The following is a 19378-nucleotide window of genomic DNA, read 5'->3' as shown; positions in this document are numbered from 1 at the left end:
GCCCGGAGTGTGGTATTGGGATACTAGCACGCGAGATATAAGAACGGTCATTTGGAGAGGTTATATTGCTTTATTTATTTATTATATAAAGTCTTGTCTTATGCCGTAGCGGCACCCAGAACGCCCCGCTTTCCACCTGCCATCATTTGGGTAGCGGATCCAAAGAGTTTTCTTGGTCAAAATATAGAAGTGGTTTACTACTGCCGCCTTCCGCGTAGTCAACTTGAAGAGATATTATAACTGATATGTTTATCTTAACGTCTTTCTTCCTATCTGGACTGTAAATTTGTTGCGTGGACAGGGAACGTAGCTACCAACTCTACTGGGGAAGCATCTCGGTGTAGTGGATAGAGCCCGGGCCTGGGAGTCAGAAGGTCGTGGCTTCTGATCCTAGCTCCGCCGCTTGTCAGAGGTGTGGCCTTGGGCAAGTCCCTTCACTTCTCTTTGCCTCAGTTCCCTCGTCTGTAAAATGGGGATTGAGACTGTGAGCCCCACAGGAGACGGGGACTGCGTCTACCCCGATTTGCTCTTATCCACCCCCCGGCGCTCAGTACGGTGCTTGGGACGTAATAAGCGCTTAACAAATACCACAGTTATTATGACTGTATTCCCCCAGGCACATAGTAAGTGGTCTGCGCATCGTAAGTGCTCAATAAATACCGCTGATTTATTGATTGGAGAAATGTCAGGGCTAGTGAGATCAATGTGGGAGTCATCCATCTGTGGAGAGGAGGAAGTTGAAGCCGTGAGAGCGATGAACTGCCCAAGGGAGTGGGTGTAGATGGAAAACAGAAGAGGGCCCAGAACGGCCCAGAAGGACCCGGGTTCTAATCCCAGCTCTGCCACTTGTCTGCTGTGTGACTTTGGGCGAGCCACTTCACTTCTCTGGGCCTCACTTACCTCAACTGTAAAATGGGGATTAAGACTGGGAGCCCCCTGGGAGACAAGGACTGTGTCCACCCTGATAAGGTTGTATCCACCCCAGTGCTTGACACATACAGAATATACCAGAATGAAGAAACGCATTCTGTGTCCACAAGGAGCTTACGCTCTACTGGGGAGACAGACATAAAAAAAATCTGAAGCAAAATAAACAGCATAAATATCGACATGAACTGTCGAATGGACAAATACACAGTGGTAAGGATGGGATTAAATAACTACAGAGGCGCTAGAGATAGCCTGTGAAATGATATGACTTGTAATCCAATCAATCTTTCCCTCTCATTCTTCTGTTTTCTTTCCCAAATTTTCCTTCCTTCCTTCCTTCCTTCCTTCCTTCCTTCCTTCCTTCCTTCCTTCCTTCCTTCCTTCCTTCCTTCCTTCCTTCCTTCCTTCCTTCCTTCCTTCCTTCCTTCCTTCCTTCCTTCCTTCCTTCCTTCCTTCCTTCCTTCCTTCCTTCCTTCCTCAAATCTTTTTTTTCCAACATCCAGTACCTCTCATCTAAATACTTGCTTGGACTCTATGCAGTAAGAACTAGGCACCCGCTTATTTGGGTAATTTTGGAATCACTTCACAAAAACAGCCAGCAAGTGGTTTTGAAGAGTCAAGGACACTTGGAGGAAGCCAAGTAGTTAAGCATCTGTAGGCTTTTGGATGTTTTAGGTTCGAGCACCATTTTCAAGTGGACGGTGGAGAGTGAAAAAATTAACCTTGAAATGTTGAAGACCAGCACTGCCATCTAGCAGCAAAAAAATCCTACTGTCCACGGGAATCCAATTTTTAAATGCACGAACTCTCAGGAAACAAAGGCTTCTTTTTTCTTTATTTTTAAATCAGATTGCAGCATTAGAAAATACCGGGGACTGTCTTCTTGAACACGTGCGTATAAATAATCCGCCGTGATCTCCGTGAGAAGCAGCGTGGCCTAGTGGAAAGAGCCCGGGCTTGGGAGTCAGAAGGACCTGAGTTCTAATTCTGGCTCTGCCCACTTGTCTGCTGTGTGGCTTTGGGCAAGACACTTCACTTCTCTGGGCCTCCGTTCCCTCATCTGTAAAATAGGGATGGAAACTGTGAGCCCCACGTACAGGGATGGTGTCCAACTATTCATTCATTCAATCGTATTTATTGAGCGCTTACTGTGTGCAGAGCACTGTACTAAGCGCTTGGAATGGACAATTCGGCAACGGATAGAGACAATCCCTGCCCAAACAACAGGCTCACAGTCTAGAAGGGGGGAGACAGACAGCAAAACAAAACAAGGAGACAGCCATCGATACCATTGAGATAGATAAATAGAATCATAGATATAAACACATCATTAATAAAATAGAGTAATAATATATAGGAATATACACAAGCGTTGTGGGGAGGGGAAGGGGGTAGAGCAGAGGGAGGGAGGAGGGGCGATGGGGAGGGGAGGAGAGGCAGAGGGAAAGGGAGGGCTCAGTCTGGGAGGGCCTCCTGGAGGAGGGGAGCTCTCAGTAGGGCTTCGAAGAGGGGAAGAGAATGAGTTTGGCGGAGGTGAGGAGGGAGGGCGTTCCGGGACCGCGGGAGGACGTGGGCCGGGGGTCGACGGCGGGATAGGCGAGAACCGGGGACGGTGAGGAGGTGAGCGGGAGCAGAGGAGCGAAGCGTGCGGCCTGGGCGGTGGAAAGAGAGAAGGGAGGTGAGGTAGAAGGGGCAAGGTGACAATAATAATAATAATAATGACATCTGTTAAGCGCTTACTATGTGCCAAGTACTGTTCTAAGCACTGGGGTAGATACAAGGTTATCAGGTTGTCCCACGTGGGGCTCACGTTCTTAATCCCCATGTTACAGATGAGGCAACTGGGGCACAGAGAAGTTAAGTAACTTGCCTAAAGTCACACAGCTGACAAGCGGCGGAGCCGGGATTAGAACCCATGACCTCTGACTCCCAAGCCCGGGCTCTTTCCACTGAGTCACGCTGCTTCTCTATAGAGCTTCGAAGCCAAGAGTGAGGAGTTTCTGTTTCACGCGAAGGTCGATAGGCAACCACTGGAAGTTTTTGGGGAGGAGAGTGACATGCCCAGAGTGTTTCCGTAGAAAGGTAATCCGGGCAGTTTGTGTAGACTGAAGCGGGGAGAGGCAGGAGGATGGGAGATCAGAAAGGAGGCTGATGCAGTAATCCAGTCGGGATATGATGAGAGATTGTACCGACAAGGTAACGGTTTGGAAGGAGAGCAAAGGGCGGATCTTGGCGCTGCTGTGAAGGCAGGTTTTGGTGACGGATCGGATGTGTGGGGTGAATGAGAGAGCGGAGTGAAGGACGACGCCAAAGTTGCGCGCCCGTGAGACGGGAAGGGTGGTGGTGCCGTCCACAGTGACGGGAAAGTCAGGGTGAGGACAGGTTTGGGGATGGAACATAAGGAGCTCAGTAAGATCAGGTGATTCGCCCAAGGCTGGATAGTAAATCAAGATGAGGACATGAGTTTAGAATGCAAGAATTTCTGACTCTTAATCCTTTTCATTCATTCATTCAATAGTATTTATTGAGCGCTCACTATGTGCAGAGCACTGTACTGAGTGCTTGGAATGGACAAATCGGTAACAGAGACGGACAGTCCCTGCCCTTTGACGGGCTCACGGTCTGATCGGGGGAGACGGACGGACGAGAACAATGGCAATAAACAGAATCGAGGGGAAGAACATCCTGTCAGAAGAGACTGCAGAGACGGCTTCTGGGTGTGACGGGGATCCCGGAGCGGGAGGTAGGAGAGTCGGGGTCTCCCCTCCGCCGGCTAAGAGAAGTCCAAACTTCATGGGGGGGCTCGGCGGGACCCCTACCCAGCCAGGGCCGGAAGCAGGCCGGACCCGGCCCGCTCTCGCATCCAGGGAAGGCATCCCGAGACGGCAGAAGGAGACGCCTCCGGGTCCGGATGGAGACGGGGACGACTCCCACCGTCCCCGCCGGTGGCACCGGGAGGATTTGGCGATTGCCTCCGAACTCTTACTTGGTTTGTCCCAACGGTCCCTAGAAAGCGTCGCCCGTTTAATCGTCCTGTCTGTTCCGCAGATCATTCGCGAGAGGTCTTGGAGCAACTGGTGGGCCCCAATAAAATCAAGCAAGTGACGTGGACCGTATATTGACTCCCACGAAGAGCGGGAGCGGCGGTCCGCCGCGGCGGCAAACGGCTGCCCGTGGAACACGCCCGCCGCGCCGTCTGGAAACCCGGTGATTCTGTCGTCTCGGTCTGCGTCCGGGGTCGCCGGGCGGCCGTCTAAACCCCGGCCCGTCCTGGGTTTGTCAGTGGATTTGCCATTAAACGCTTGAGATACGAGCAGCGGCGCACGTTCTCCAACGGGAGAGGACGGCCTTGTTTTTTCGAACGGCAATGCTGCCGAAATCCTGACCCCTCTCGTAAGGCTTTCGGTTCTTAAAAGGAAAAACCCTCTTTGTCATTTGCACGGTTAAATTTAAAGTGACTCTGCTTGCTAACTGACCCCCTCCTCTTCCATTCATTCAGTCGTATTTACTGAGCAATTACTGTGTGCGGAGCACTCTGCGAAGCACTTGGGAGAGTACGAGATAATAAGAAACAGACACTTTCCCTGACCACGAGACGCTTACGCCCGCCTCGCCCCTCAACGGGCCTTGTCTACAGGTTTGAGGGTGCTCGAAGGAGTCTTCTTACCACTGGGCTTGGTAATTCAGGGTCAGCGTCTCCGCATCAAGAGGGGGATCTTCTGCACAGATGCTCTAACGTGCCCGAGACAAGGGAAGGAGGTGTTAGGAGACCAGAGAGATGGATGGGCTTGCTCCCAAATTGATCTCTCTCAGTCAATCAATCAATTATCCCTATTTATTGAGCGCTTACTGTGTGCATCTGTGTGGCTTGGAGGTCCAGACGTGGTGGGACTAGAACCCTCTTCTGGCCTAGACTTCTGAAATCGTGATCCTCGTCGTCGTCAAAATTGTGGGATTTGTTAAGCACTTACTATGCGCCAGGCGCCGTACTAAACGCTGGGGTGAATACAAACAAATCGGGTTGGACACGGTCCCTGTCCCACGTGGGGCTCACAGTCTCGATCCCCGTTTCATAGATGAGGTCACTGAGGCACAGAGAAGTAAAATGACTTGCCTAAGGCCACACAGCAGACAAGTGGCAGAGCTGGGATGAGAACCCATGACCTTTGGCTAGTGAACAAGCTGTAGCCCAGGCTGATCAGTCCCCCGTCAGGGGGCTTGGCTGAATGGGTTTAATAATAATGATAATAATGATAGTGATAATGATGGTATTTGTTAAGCGCTTATATGTGCCCAGCACTGTTCTAAGTGCTGGGGTAGATGCAAACCTATCAGGTTGGAGGCAGTCCCTGCCCCACACAGTCTTAATATTCATTTTCCGGATGAGGAAACTGAGGCCCAGAGAAGTGAAGTGATTTGCCCAAGGTCACACAGCAGACACGGGGCGGAAGGGGGATTAGAACCCAGATCCCTCTGACTCCCAGACCCGGGCTCTAGCCACCAGGCCATGCTGCTTCACCCGCCCCGGAGGTGGCACAGTGGAGGAAGGGGCACAGGGTTGGTTTGACCGGTGATGCACAGGCAAGGAAACCTTTTCAGTTTTTGGCCAAGGACGGCGTCTGGGACATTATCACCGTTACGGTTGGGGATTTCTGTCTGCGTTTCTATAATCCGACACCCGTCCGCTGCACGCAACCAGTCTCTCCTTCGTCAAAAACAAACACACAGAAAAATCAGTCCACCCTAGGGTCTCTGGCGCTGATAATAGTAATAATAATAATGTTGGTATTTGTTAAGCGCTTACTATGTGCCAAGCACTGTTCTAAGCGCTGGGGGAGATACGAGGTCATCAGGTTGTCCCACATTCATTCATTCATTCATTCAATAGTATTTATTGAGCACTTACTATGTGCAGAGCACTGTACTAAGCGCTTGAAATGTACAATTGGGCAACAGATAGAGACGATCCCTACCCAGTGATGGGCTCACGTAGGGCTCACGGTCTTCACCCCCATTTTACAGAGGAGGTAACTGAGGCACAGAGAAGTTAAGTGACTTGTCCAAGGTCACACAGCTGACAGGTGGCGGAGCCGGGATTAGAACTCCATGACCTCTGACTCCCAAGCCCGGGCTCTTTCCACTGAGCCACGCTGCTTCGATATCACTGGTACAGGCTCTCCGAGGGAAAAGGCGAACCCATCTTCTGATAAAGGCGTTTGGGGCAGTATCAGAGAAGGAAGGAAGGAAGGAAGGAAGGAGGGAGGGAGGGAGGGAGGGAGGGAGGGAGGGAGGGAGGGAGGGAGGGAGGGAGGGAGGAAGGAAGGAAGGAAGGAAGGAAGGAAGGAAGGAAGGAAGGAAGGAAGGAAGGAAGGAAGGAAGGAAGGAAGGAAGGAAGGAAGGAAGGGGTGCTTCCCCTCCTCTACTGAAACTTTCACTCTTTCATAATAACTGTGGTATTGGTTAAACGCTTCCTGTGTGCCAGGAGCTGTACTAAGCACCGGGGTGGATACAACCTCATTGGGTTGATTGATAGAGTCCCTGTCCCACGTGGGGCTCACAGTCTCGACCCCCATTTTCCAGATGAGGGAACTGAGGTCCCGGGAAGCAAAAGTGACTTGCCCAAGGTCACACAGCAGACAAGGAGCGGAGCTGAGGTTAGAACCCGGGACCTTCTGCCTCCCAGGGCCATGCTCTATCTACTACGCCATACCGCTTCTAAGTGGCCTTGGTCTGCCCCGGCACGTGGGAATCTCTAGGCTCTAATCCTCAAGTGGTTCACTGAGTCGTATTTATCGAGTGCTTACTGTGTGCAAAGCACTGTACTGAGCACTTAGCACTGTACTGAGCGGCCCCGGCGACGTGTGCGTGGGGGGGGTCGACTGAATCGAGCGGGACGGCCACCTTCAGAGGAGAGTTTCTATCACCGGGAACTTGCTTTCTTGAGAGGGTCACATCCAACGACAGAATGTGACCGGGGCGGGAAGAAAAAGGCACGTTATAATGGGAAGCGGAGAATTAGCAAAGCTTAGGCCCCGCGAGGTTGAAAAAAGTCACTGGGGTTAGATCCCTGGAACCATAGTAGTAATAATTGTGGTATTTGTTAAGCGCTTACTATGTGCCAAGCACTGTCCTAAGCAGTGGGACAGATAAAGGGTAATCAGGTTGGACACCATCCCGCGTCCCACCTGAGGCTCACAGCCTTGATCCCCATTTTACAGACGAGGTAACCGAAGCACGGAGAAAATAAAAAAAAGGTTGGTATTTGTTAAGCGCTTACTACGTGCAGAGCACCGTTCTAAGCGCTGGGAGAGATACAGGGTGATCAGGTTGGCCCACGGGAGGCTCACGGTCTTGATCCCCATTTTCCAGAGGAGGGAACTGAGGCCCAGAGAAGTGAAGTGACTTGCCCACAGTCACCCGGCTGACAAGTGGCAGAGCCGGGATTCGAACCCACGACCTCTGACTCCCAAGCCCGGGCTCTTGCCACTGAGCCACGAGAAGTGAAGTGACTTGCCCAAGGTCACACAGCAGATGCGTGGCAGAGCTAGGATTAGAACCCACGTCCCGCGACTCCCAGGCCCGGGCTCTGTCCACTAGTCCACGCTACTACTTTACATACATGTGAGAGGTAATCCGGAACTCGGTTTATAAAGTCATATAGAAGCTTTTTAGATAAAGCTCTGCCTTCGCAGACGGGTTAAGATGATACGGGCAACATATGACTTGGTGTGTCACCCTCTTAATATGTAAAACCTGGAGGTCAGTATCTGCTCTTCACACATTCCCTATAAACCCGAGGATTCTGTTCTTCCCATTTAAAATTAGAGGGTTTTAATTAATACCTTTCGTTTCATTTCTTAGCTAGCTAAGGTACTGGAAAATAGCTTGAAACGTGAACAACAACAACAAAAAAAGGACAGGGCAAAGTTCCTTTCGGTAGATTGGTTTTTTTATTCACAGTTAAGAACATTGTTTCGAGTCCTTTCGGTGTTTGGTATTTGGTATTTCCAGTCCCGCTAAGCCAGCAACACGAAACGTTACCGGTGGTAAAGGATCTGACCTGTGCACGTGTTCAAAATATTTTGAACGTTTGGAGTTCTATTGTGTTCTTCTGCAAGTGAAATAAAATTTCATTTCAAAGGTGCAGACTTCCCTCCGCGTGATCATTCCGAGCAGGTGAAAACGTTGCGTGACGTAGCGTGTGCTTCCAAGAGTGACCTCAAATGGTCTTGTCATTTGGCTTTCCACACGGAAATATCACCTCCCCAAAACGGTACGTTTCCACCGCTCTTATCATCCGTAACACGGTGTCCGACATTGTCATAGGCTATTAAAATATGCTGGCAATTCGACATTCTTGCTATCGGGACCTTGTTTCATTTGCGCTGGGTGAAGAATTGCAGGTTTTTGTGGAAAAGATCCACTCAATCGTTACTCGTTGCGGACAGGGAACACGGCCACCACCTCCGTTATATCCCACTCTCCCAGACATTTAGTACAGTGCTCTGCACACACAGTAAGTGTCCAATAAATACCATTGGTTGAGTGATTGATTTGAGCAGCAAACACGTGGAAAAGCCCTCTTGCCTAATTGGCTTAATTGCCATCATTAACATTAACTGCTGAACCCACGTTAAGACCCAACGGAAGGATTTTTAAATCCACGCTTTTCCCCCCGCACAACTTATAAATTGACCTGCATGTCATAATGATAATAATCGTGGTGTCTGTTAAGCGCTTATTATGTGCCGTAGCGTACCGAGCACTGGGGTGGACACAAGCAAATCGGGTCGGACACAGTCCCTGTTCCACGTGGGGCTCACGGTCTTCATCCCCACGTTACAGGTGAGGGAACTGAGGCACAGTGAAGCGACTCGCCCAAGCAGACGAGTGGTGGAGCCGGGATTAGAACCCAGATCCTTCTGACTCCCAGGCCCGTTCTCTATCCTTTAGGAGACACTGCTTCTCTGTACGTTTTGTGTGTATGAAGGAGAGACTCCCTTATTAGCACGGTAGAGTGGAAAAAGCACAGGCCTGGGGGTCAGAAGGTCACGGGTTCTAATCCAGGCTCCGCCACTTGTCTGCCGTGTGACCTTGGGCAAGTCACTTCACTTCTCCGGACCTCAGTGACCTCCTCTGTAAAATAGGGATCGAGACCGCGACCCCCACATGGGGCAGGGATCCGTCCAACCTGATTTGATTGTCTCTACCCCGGCGCTCGGTACAGTTCCTGGCACATAGTAAGCGCTTAACAAGTACCCTAACTATTATTATAACTTTTTCACGTTAAACGTAATTCAACTCTCACTCGCTGCCAACGTCGGACGACTCAGGGCCGGAAATCCCAGACGGAAGTGGATGTCAGGCCGTGATTTTCCCGCCTGGCGGCTTCCGGCAGGGAATACTCAGCCACCTTACGCAGCCGCCTCCGAATGCCGTGCTCGGAGAAGTGGGGCCTCCCGGGGTCGCCGATCAGCACCTTGGATCCGCCGGTCCCGCCGCGGCTCGTCAGCCAGCGGTGAAGGCCGTCGGCCAGATCCCCGTCGTAAAACATGTCTCCTAAAACTATGAGCTCCCAGTCGTCCCGGCGGGTGTCCAGGACGCTCTGGGTCAAGACGGGAATGGTGGGCCGCAGGCGATTCAATTCGCAATTCAACGCGATCGCCACACCTGCAACTGAGAGAAGGAGCACCCGGTTGGGTTTCAGAGGGATTTTCCCGTTTCGGCTCCAGGCCGAACCAAATCGCCAGTCTCTCTGTTTTAGCCGACCTGCTTCGGGTGCTTTTTCCGTGGTGTGTTCGGGCCGCCTATTTCATATAGAACGTTCCTCTCTCGTTTCCCCCTGCCTCAACAACTTCCGGTGGTTGCCCAGCCACTTCTGCATTTATTCATTCATTCAGTCGTATTTATTGAGCGCTTACTTGCAGGCAGAGCACTGTACTAAGCGCTTGGGACAGTACAGTACAACAGTAAACAGACACGTTCCCTGCCCACAACGAGCAATGGAAACACCTCACCATGGCTCGAAAGCCCACTTGTCAGCTGTGTGACTTTGGGCGAGTCACTTAACTTCTCGGTGCCTCAGTTACCTCACCTGTAAAATGGGGATGAAGACTGGGAGCCCCACGTGGGACAACCTGATTCCCCGTGTCTACCCCAGCGCTTAGAACGGTGCTCGGCACATAGTAAGCGCTTAACAAATACCAACATTATTAAAGCCGTCCATCCCCTCGCCCCCTCCTACCTCGCCTCCGACGCCGACCCGGCCCGCACGCTTCGCTCCTCTAATGATGATAATAATAATAATATTGGTATTTGTTAAGCGCTTACTATGTGCCGAGCACCGTTCTAAGCGCTGGGGGAGATACAGGGTCATCAGGTCGTCCCACGTGAGGCTCACAGTTAATCCCCATTTTCCAGATGAGGGAACTGAGGCCCAGAGAAGTGAAGTGACTCGCCCACAGTCACACAGCTGACAAGTGGCAGAGCCGGGAGTCGAACCCATGACCTCTGACTCCGAAGCCCGGGCTCTTCTCACTGAGCCACGCTGCTCCTCTAACGCCGACCTTCTCGCTGTTCCTCCATCTCATCTATCTGGCGGTTAACCTCGCACCCACGTCCTGCCCCTGGCCTGGAACGCCCTCCCTCCTCACATCTAACAGACAATGACTTTCCCCCACCTTCAAAGCCTCACCGAAGGCCCGTCTCCTCCAAGAAGCCTTCCCTGACTGAGCCCCCCTTCCTCCTCTCCCGCTCCCTTCTGCGTCGCCCTGACTTGCTCCCTTTTCTCATCCCCTCTCCCGGCCCCACCGCACTTAGGTCCACCTCTGTCATTTCTCTATTTCTATTAATGTCCATCTCCTCCTCTAGACTGTAAGCTCGTTGTGGGCAGGGAGCGTGTCTGTTGTTCACTGTTCCACTGTACTGACCCAAGCGCTTAGTACAGTGGCCCGCCCACAGTAAGTGCTCGATAAACTCGATCGACTGACCGGCGACGAGCTTTCAGCTCAACTCCCTCGGAGGTACCCGGAAGAGCTTCGTCCTTTTCCGGTACAGTTTGCGAGACCATCCCAAGTGCTCGGTACAGTGCTCTGCACACGGTAGGTACTCGATAAATACGACTGAATGGAAAAACAAGGTACTATGCTTGGGAATTTTACCTGGCCTAAATTTTCACAGGATCACTGATGGACTCCTAAGAGAAGCAGCGTGGCTCAGTGGTAAGAACCCGGGTTTGGGAGTCAGAGGACGTGGGTTCTAATCCCGGCCCTGCAACTTGTCCGCCGCGTCACCTTGAGCAAGTCACTTCACCTCTCTGGGCCTCAGTTTCCTCATCTGGAAAATGGGGATTAAACGTGTGAGCCCCACATGGGACAACCTGATTACCCTGTGTCTACCCCAGTGCTTAGAACAGTTCTTGGCGCATAGTGAGCGCTTAACAAATGCCATCATTATTATTATGATTCATTACGTAGCGAATTCTCCTTTAATTTTAAACTCACGGACTCTGCCCTGGGTATTTCTTTTTTTAAAATGATACTTGTGAAGCGCTTACTATGTGCCAGGCACTGTACTTAAGTGCTGGGGTAGACTCAAGCTAATCAAGTTGGCTTGTTAAGGGAGAAGCAGCGTGGCTCAGTGGAAAGAGCCCGGGCTTGGGAGTCAGAGGTCATGGGTTCTGATCCCGTCTCCGCCGCTTGTCATCTGTGTGACTTTGGGCAAGTCGCTTCACTTCTCTGTGCCTCATTTACCTCATCTGTAAAATGGGATGAAGACCGTGAGCCCCACGTGGGACAACCTGATCACCTTGTATCCCCCAGCGCTTAGAATAGTGCTTTGCACATAGTAAGCGCTTAACAAATACCAAAAAAAAAAAAAGAAAGTCGGACCCAGGCCCTGTCCCACTTGAGGCCCCGTTTTCCAGATGTGATCACTGAGGCCCAGAGAAGTTGAGCGACTTGCCCGGGGTTACACAGCAGACAGGTGGCGGAGCCGGGATTAGAAACCCAGGTCCTCCGACTCCCGGGCCTGTAGCGTTTCCACGGGGCCGCACCGCCTCTCGTGGCGTGGCGGCTACCAGCGTCCCTTCGCGTTCCACGGGGGCCTCACCGGGGTCGATGTCGTTGGCGACGACCCGGGAGGCCCCGCTCATCCTGGCGGCCATGGCCGCCGCCCCACAGCCGCTGCCGACGTCCAGGACCGATCGCCCTCTGGCCACGGCCGGATTATCCAGGAGGTACCTGAGTGGGAAAAGCGCGTGGCATTCCGTAAAATGGGCCGGCGGTTCTGAGGGGCAAATCAATCGACCGATCAAACGGTGTTTGTTATGCGCTTACTATGCGCCAGGCACTGTAGTAAGCGCCGGGGTGGACACGAGCAAATCGGGTTGGACACGGTCCCCGTCCCACGTGGGGCTCACAGCCTCCATCCCCGTATTTCCAGATGAGGTCACTGAGGAACAGAGAACTGAAGTGACTTGACCAAGGTCACACAGCAGACAAGGGGCAGAACAAGGATTAGAACCCATAACCTTCTGATTGTCAGGCCCTTGCTCTATCCACGACGCCATGTTCTTTCTCCGTAGGACTGCGAGGGGAAAACGACAAGTTCGGTATTAATTAAGCGCTCCCTATGTGCCAGGCGCTGTACTAAGCGCCGAGGTGGATACAAGCACATCCGGTTGGACGCAGTCCCCGTCCCGGAAGGGGCTCGCACTCTTAATCCCCATTTACAGATGAGGTAACTGAGGCACAAAAAGTGAAATGACTTGCCCAAGGTCCTGAGAGCTTTGAGCTGCTGTGGGGAACACTGCACAAAAAGAAAAGGGTATTTCCTAAGGGCTTACTGTGTGCCAGGCACTGTTCTAAGCGCTGGGATAGATACCAGGTAATCAGGTTGGACTCGGTCCCTGACCCACATAGGGCTCACAGTCTTCATTCCCATTTTCCAGATGAGGTAACTGAGGCCCAGAGAAGTGAAGTGATTCGCCCAAGATCGCACAGCAGACAGAAACAGGATTAGAACCCAGATCCTTCTGACGCCCAGGCCCGGGCTCTATCTACTTGGCAGTGTAAGAAGTGTAGATGGTGGGGGTCTCCCAGAGCTCGGGGGTCAGACCAGTTTATTTCTATGTTTCCTTGTACGATCGGGAAGGATGATGAGGTTTTCATTCATTCATTCGATCGTGTTTACTGAGCGCTTACTGTGCGCCGAGCACTGTGCGAAGCGCTTGGAAAGTACAATTCAGCGATAGAGACAATTCCTGCCCAACAACGGGCTCACAGTCTAGAAGGAGGGAGATAGACGACAAAACAAGTAGACAGGCATCGATATATTATCCTATTATTGTAATAATAATAATAATAGTAGAGAAGCAGCGTGACAAGAGCAGCGGCTTGGGAGTCAGAAATTGTGGGTTCTAATCCCGACTCCGCCACTTATCAGCTGTGTGACTTTGGGCGAGTCACTTCGCTTCTCTGTGCCTCAGTGACCTCATCTGGAAAACGGGGATTCAAACTGGGAGCCCCACATGGGACAGCCTGATTACCTAGAAGCAGCGTGGCTCAGTGGAGAGAGCCCGGGCTTGGGAGTCAGAGGTCATGGGTTCGAATCCCGGCTCTGCCACTCGTCAGCTGTGTGACTGTGGGCAAGTCACTTAACTTCTCTGTGCCTCAGTGACCTCATCTGGAAAATGGGGATTACCCGTGAGCCTCACGTGGGACGACCTGATGACCCCGTATCTGCCCCGGCGCTCAGAACGGTGCTCGGCACGTAGCGCTTAACAAATACCAACATTATTATGGTATCTATCCCAGCGCTTACAACGGTGCTTGGCACATAGTAAGCACCTAACAAATATCAAATTATTATTGTCATTATTATTATTAATTATACACAGTAAGTACTCTGTGCGCCGCATTGTGTAGACACTCAGTCGGCTCTCTCCCTTTCACTTACCCTGGCTCCTCTCAAAATCTACCTCTCTTCTACCTCTGCCTCTGCCCCCGTCCCTTCAGACCTGATCACCTCCTCCCCTTGTCCCCTCGCTGACCACCATCTTCAACTGTTCCCTCTCCAATGGCTTCTTCCCCGGTGCTTTCCAACGTGCCCATGTCTCCCCTATCCTACAAAAAAAAATAACCCTCCCTCGACCCCCTGACCCCCTTCAGTTATCGCCCCCATTTCCCTCCTACCTTACCCGGCCAAACCCCTTAAGCGAGTTGTCCGCACTCACTCCCCCCCACTTACGATTATCAAGTGCCGTCGAGTCGTTTCCGACTCATAGGGACTGCGTGGATAGACTCTCTCCACGTCCTCTGCCGCGATCCGCAACCTTTCTGACGGTTCTTCCGTTATCGTCGTGACGGTCTCTATCCGTCTAGCGGCCGGTTCGCCTTTCCACCTCTTCCCTGGACTTCTCCTAGCACTAGTGTCTTCTCCAGAGAATCAGTCCTGATTATGGGTCCAAAATGTGCCAATCTGAGTCATTTGACCTTCCAAAGACTATTTTGGATGACTTTGCTCCGAAGATTTGCCCCACTTTCTGTTCTCCAGTTCTCTCCTTGCCCCCTACCTCAGTTCCCTCATCTGTAAAATGGGGATTAACTGTGAGCCTCGTGTGGGACAACCTGATCACCCTGTATCTCCCCCAGCGCTTAGAACGGTGCTCGGCACCTAGTAAGCGCTTAACGAATACCAATGTGGCTTCCGCCCCCTTGGCTCCACAGAAACGCCCCCCTCCATGGTCACCAACAATCTCCTTCTTGCCACATCCAATGGCCCCTACTCCATCCTCGTCCCCCCCCCCCCCGACCTCTCAGCTGTCTTTGACCCTGCGGACAACCCCTTCTCCTGGGAACGTTATCCAACCTCGGCTTCACGGACTCCGTCCTCTCCCGGTTCTCCTCTCGTCTCTCCGGCCGTTCATTCTCGGTCTCCTTGGCGGGCTCCTCCTCCGCCTCCCATCCTCTAATTGTGGGGGTCCCTCAAGGCTCAGTTCTTGGTCCCCCTCTAGCCTCCATCTCCACCCGCTCCCTTGGAGAACTCATTCGCTCCCACGGCTTCCACTACCACCGCTACGCAGATGACACCCAAATCTCCATCCCCAGCCCCCATCTCTCTCCTTCTCTGCAGTCTCACATTTCCTCCTGCCTTCGGGACCTCTTTCTTCGATGCGCCACCAAAAAATCAAACTTAATATGTGCCAAACAGAGCTCCTCGTCTTTCCACCCAAACCCTGTCCTCCCCGTGACCGTCCCATCGCTGTAGACAACAGCGTGGCTCGGTGAAAAGGGCAAGGGCTTGGGAGTCCGAGGTCATGGGTTCGAATCCCGGCTCCGCCCCTTGTCAGCTGTGTGACTGTGGGCAAGTCACTTCACTTCCCTGGGCCTCAGTTCCCTCATCTGGAAAATGGGGATTGAGTGTGAGCCTCACGTGGGACAACCTGGTGACCCTGTATCTACCCAGCGCCTAGAACAGTGCTCTGCACATAGTAAGCGCTTAACAAATACCAACATTACAACACCACCGTGGCATTTTCCTTGACTCATCTCTCTCAGTGAACCTTCGTATTCATTCTTTCGTCAAATCCTGTCAGTTCTACCTTCGCCAAATCATAAAAATCCTCTTTTTCCTCTCCATCCGAACGGCTACTACGCTGATCCAAGCATTTATCCTCTCCCGCCTTGATTACTGCACCAGACTCCTCGCTGTCCTCCCTGTCTCCTGTCTCTCCCCACTCCAACCCATAGAGAAGCAGCGCGGCTCAGTGGAAAGAGCCCGAGCTTGGGAGTCGGAGATCACGGGTTCTAATCCCGGTTCTGCCACTTATCGGCTGTGTGACTCTGGACAGGTCACTTAACTTCTCTGTGCCTCAGCTCCCTCATCTGTAAAATGGGGATTAAGATGGTGAGCCCCATGTGGGAGAGCATCCAACCTGACTACCTTGTCTCTACCCCAGTGCTTAGAACAATGCTTGACACATAATAAGCACTTAATCAGTACTGTTATGATTAAGCAGCATAGCTTAGTGGAAAGAGCTCGGGCTTGGGAGTCAGAGGTCGTGGGTTCTGATCCCATCTCCGCCACTTATCGGCTATGTGACTTTGGGCAAGTCACTTTATACCCGCCTTTAGCCCGGGAGTTCCACGTGGGACAGGGACCGGGTCCATTCTGTTTGCCCCCTCCTCCCTCCAGCGCTCAGCACAGTGCTTGACATAGAGTATGCGCTTAATAGAGCCCACGGCCCCGATTTCCACATCGGCGGGGCACCTTAGGCCTCCTCTGGCCTCGGGGTTTCAGGCCAGGTCACCAGGTGAGGAGGGGGGACGCTCGCCGAATGAGATCGGGCCCCGAGGTGGGGACGCTGTGTCGCGGGAGGTGGCGGGCCACTCCGCCCGAGGCGGGCAGTTCCCTCATCTGTAAAATGGGGATTAAAACTGTGAGCCCCATGTGGGACAACCTGATCACCTGGTATCTCCCGCAGCGCTCAGAACAGTGCTTGGCACCTAGTAAGCGCTTAACGAATACCATCATGGTTATTATGATGATTATACAAGGAAGGCAAACCTCCCTGCTGCTTACCTGGCTAAGGCCTGGCTCCCGGGCCAGTAGATTGCCCAGTAAGGATCGCCGTAGGGCCACTGGTCGCTTCTCTCGGCCCAGAACCGGCAGCGTGGGGTCAGGAGGTGCAGGCGGATTTCGGGGGTCAGGCTGCCGGTGCTGGTGACCTCCGTGTTCTCCTCCAGGAAGGCCCTGAGCTGGGAGGCCCAGGCCCCGCCGTGGGCCCAGCGGGGAGGGGGTCCGGGCGGCGACCGGGCGGCCCCCGGGACCCCGGGAGACGGCGGGACCCACCGCCACCGGGCACACGAGGCCGCGGGGCGTGAGGCCAGCATCGCGCCGCCGGGGGGAGGTCGAGGCACAGCGGGGCCAACCGATGGCTCCCCGCGCTCCCGGAGACCTTCGGCGTCCCTGAGGGGAAGAGTGGTAGACGTTAGACTGGGACCACCAGGCGGTGTCTGTTAAGTGCAGGAAATCTGTTCTAATAATAATAATAACGATGGTCTTTATTAAGCCCTTATTCATTCAATCGTATTTATTGAGCGCTTACTGTGTGCAGAGCACTGTACTAAGGACTTGGGAAGTACAATTCAACTTACTATGTGGCAGGCACTGTTCTAAGCGCTGGGGTAGATACAAGGTAATCAGGTCGTCCCATGTGGGGCTCACGGTCTCTGCACGCAGTAAGCGCTCAATAAATACGATTGAATGAATGAATGAATGAATGAATGAATGAATGAATCCCTATTTTACAGATAAGGTAACTGAGGCACGGAGAAGTTGCAACCGGCCCGAGGTCACACAGCAGACGAGTGGTGGAGTCGGGGATCAGAAGCCACAACCTCTGACTCCCAACCTCTGGGCTCTCGCCACTAAGTCACGCTGCTTCTCTATTCTTTTGTACTGGACCCTCCCAAGCGCTTCGTACAGTGCTCTGCACCCTGTAAGTAGTCAATAAAGACCACTGACTGAGTAACTGACGTGGCTCAGTGGAAAGAGCCCAGGTTTGGGAGTCAGAGGTCATGGATTCTAATCCCGGCTCCACCGCTTGCCATCTTGTGACTCTGGGCAGGTCACTTCACTTCTCTGGGCCTCAGTCCCCTCATCTGTAAAATGGGGATTAAAACTGTGAGCCCCACGTGGGACAACCTAATCACCTTGTATCCCCCCAGCGCTTAGAACAGTGCTTTGCACATAGTAAGCGCTTAAACACCACCGTTATTATTATTACTCTGTGACATGCACAGAGCAGTATGGCCCACTGGGTAGAACAGGGGCCCAGGTGTCCGAAGGTCATGGGGTCTAACCCCGGCTCTGCCACTGTCTGCAGTGTGACCTTGGGCAAGTCACGTCACTTCTCTGGGCCTCAGTTCCCTCATCTGGAAAATGGGGATTGAGACTGTGAACCCCACGTGGGACAGCGACTGCGTCCAGCCCGAATCCGAAGGTCATGGGTTCTAATCCCAGCTCCGCCACTTGTCTGCCGTGTGACCTCGGCCAAGTCTCTTGACCTCTCCGTGCCTCAGCTGCCTCATCCTTAAAACGGGGATTGAGACCGTGAGCCCCACGTGGGACGGGGGCTGCGTCCAACCCGATCTGCCCGTATCCATCCCAGTGCTTAGTAAAGTGCCCGGCACATAGTAAGCATTTGACAAATACCATAATAATCATTATTGTAATTTCAGAATTGGTCGTATTTCTGGGCCTAGAAAAAGCCAGGGCCCACCAGCTTGACATATTTTCCCATCTCCTAGCCTTCTCTGCCACCTAGTGACTTCTAGGTTTACTACTGTGAAGGTCGGGGAGAGATAATAATAATAATAATAATGTTGGTATTTGTTAAGCGCTTACTATGTGCCGAGCACTGTTCTAAGGGCTGGGGTAGACCCAGGGGAATCAGGTTGTCCCACGTGGGGCTCACGGTCTTCATCCCCATTTTACAGATGAGGTAACTGAGGCACCGAGAAGTGAAGTGACTCGCCCAAAGTCACACAGCTGACAAGTGGTCGAGCCGGGATTTGAACCCATGACCTCCGACTCCAAAGCCCGGGCTCTTTCCACTGAGAGATGTGAAGCTGTGGTGGGCTGTTGGCTTTAGTTTATTTATTTAATCCTTTTTGTTAAGCGCTTTACTGTGTGCCAGGCACTGTACTAAGCGCTGGGGTAGATACAAGATAATCAGGTTGGACACAGTCCCTGTCCCACATGAAGCTCAGAGGCTTAATCCGTTGTCTGTGGAAAGAGTCTGGGCCTGGGAGTCAGAAGCTTTGGGTTCTAATCCCAGCTCCGTCCGCCATATGACCTTGGACAAGTTATTTAGCTTTTCTATGCCTCAGTCTCCTTATCTATCAAGTGAGGATTCAAGACCTGTTCTTCCTCCTGCTTAGGAGGGACCCGGTTGTCTCGTATCTACCCCAGATCTTAGTGCAGTGCTTGGCACCTAGTAGTGGGTAACGATTATCATTATTATTATTCAGATGAGGTAACTGAGGCACAGAAAAGTCAAGCAACTTGCCCAAGACCACATAGCAGACAAGTGGCAGAGCCGGGATCAGAACTCATTCACCCCTCCACATCCAATCAGCCCCCAAAAGCGGCTGGTCTCACCTTCATAATATCTCCAAGATCCTCCCTTTCCTCTCCACCCAGACGACTACCTTACCGCTCCGGGCTCTCGTTATATCCCGGCTGGACTACCGTGTCGGCCTTCTCTCCGACCTCCCTTCCTCCTCTCTCGCCCCGCTCCCGGTCTATTCTTCACTCCGCCGCCCGGCTCATCTTCCTGCAGAGACGCTCTGGGCCTGTCACTCCCCTCCTCAAAAATCTCCAGGGGTTGCCTATCAACCTTAGCATGAAGCAAAAACTCCTCACTCTTGGCTTCAGAGTTCTC

General features: G+C 52.5%; 2 protein-coding genes across 6 annotated transcripts in view; one reads left to right on the top strand and one right to left on the bottom strand.

Moving 5' to 3' along the window:
- The window catches only part of AMN1 (antagonist of mitotic exit network 1 homolog), a 29494-nt gene extending 21210 nt beyond the window's left edge, over window positions 1-8284 (top strand). For 3 of the 5 annotated variants that reach the window (XM_029057858.2, XM_029057857.2, XM_029057861.2), the window contains one exon: window positions 8072-8284. In XM_029057858.2, coding sequence (XP_028913691.1) covers window positions 8072-8256 — 185 coding nt within the window. In that variant the 3' untranslated portion in view covers window positions 8257-8284. Of the gene's footprint in view, window positions 1-1433; window positions 1869-3978; window positions 4265-8071 lie in introns of those variants that run through there. The other 2 variants (XM_029057859.2, XM_029057860.2) reach the window with 2 other exon arrangements.
- An 845-nt stretch (window positions 8285-9129) lies between these two features.
- On the bottom strand, window positions 9130-16914 carry ETFBKMT (electron transfer flavoprotein subunit beta lysine methyltransferase). Its single transcript, XM_029058030.2, has 3 exons — window positions 16513-16914; window positions 12040-12170; window positions 9130-9606 (listed from the first exon to the last, which is right to left on the bottom strand). Exons 1-3 carry the CDS (start codon window positions 16821-16823, stop codon window positions 9260-9262), a joined length of 789 nt encoding a protein of 262 aa, XP_028913863.1. The 5' UTR covers window positions 16824-16914; the 3' UTR covers window positions 9130-9259.
- Between the last annotated feature and the right edge of the window lie 2464 nt (window positions 16915-19378).

The sequence above is a fragment of the Ornithorhynchus anatinus genome, chromosome 2, assembly GCF_004115215.2.
Source record: "Ornithorhynchus anatinus isolate Pmale09 chromosome 2, mOrnAna1.pri.v4, whole genome shotgun sequence".
NCBI classification, from domain to species: Eukaryota; Metazoa; Chordata; class Mammalia; order Monotremata; family Ornithorhynchidae; genus Ornithorhynchus; species Ornithorhynchus anatinus.
Note: the sequence above shows the minus strand (reverse complement) of the source record. Positions and strands in the feature narration are given on the sequence as shown.

Excerpts from the sequence above, each read along its gene's own strand:
- ETFBKMT (XM_029058030.2), bottom strand. The coding sequence starts at position 16,823 with ATGCTGGCCTCACGCCCCGCGGCCTCGTGTGCCCGGTGGCGGTGGGTC. Across the intron at positions 12,171-16,512 it reads GGGAGCCAGGCCTTAGCCAG|GTACCTCCTGGATAATCCGG; the intron begins GTAAGCAGCAGG and ends TTTCCCACTCAG. Across the intron at positions 9,607-12,039 it reads CGCCAACGACATCGACCCCG|TTGCAGGTGTGGCGATCGCG; the intron begins GTGAGGCCCCCG and ends TCCTTCTCTCAG.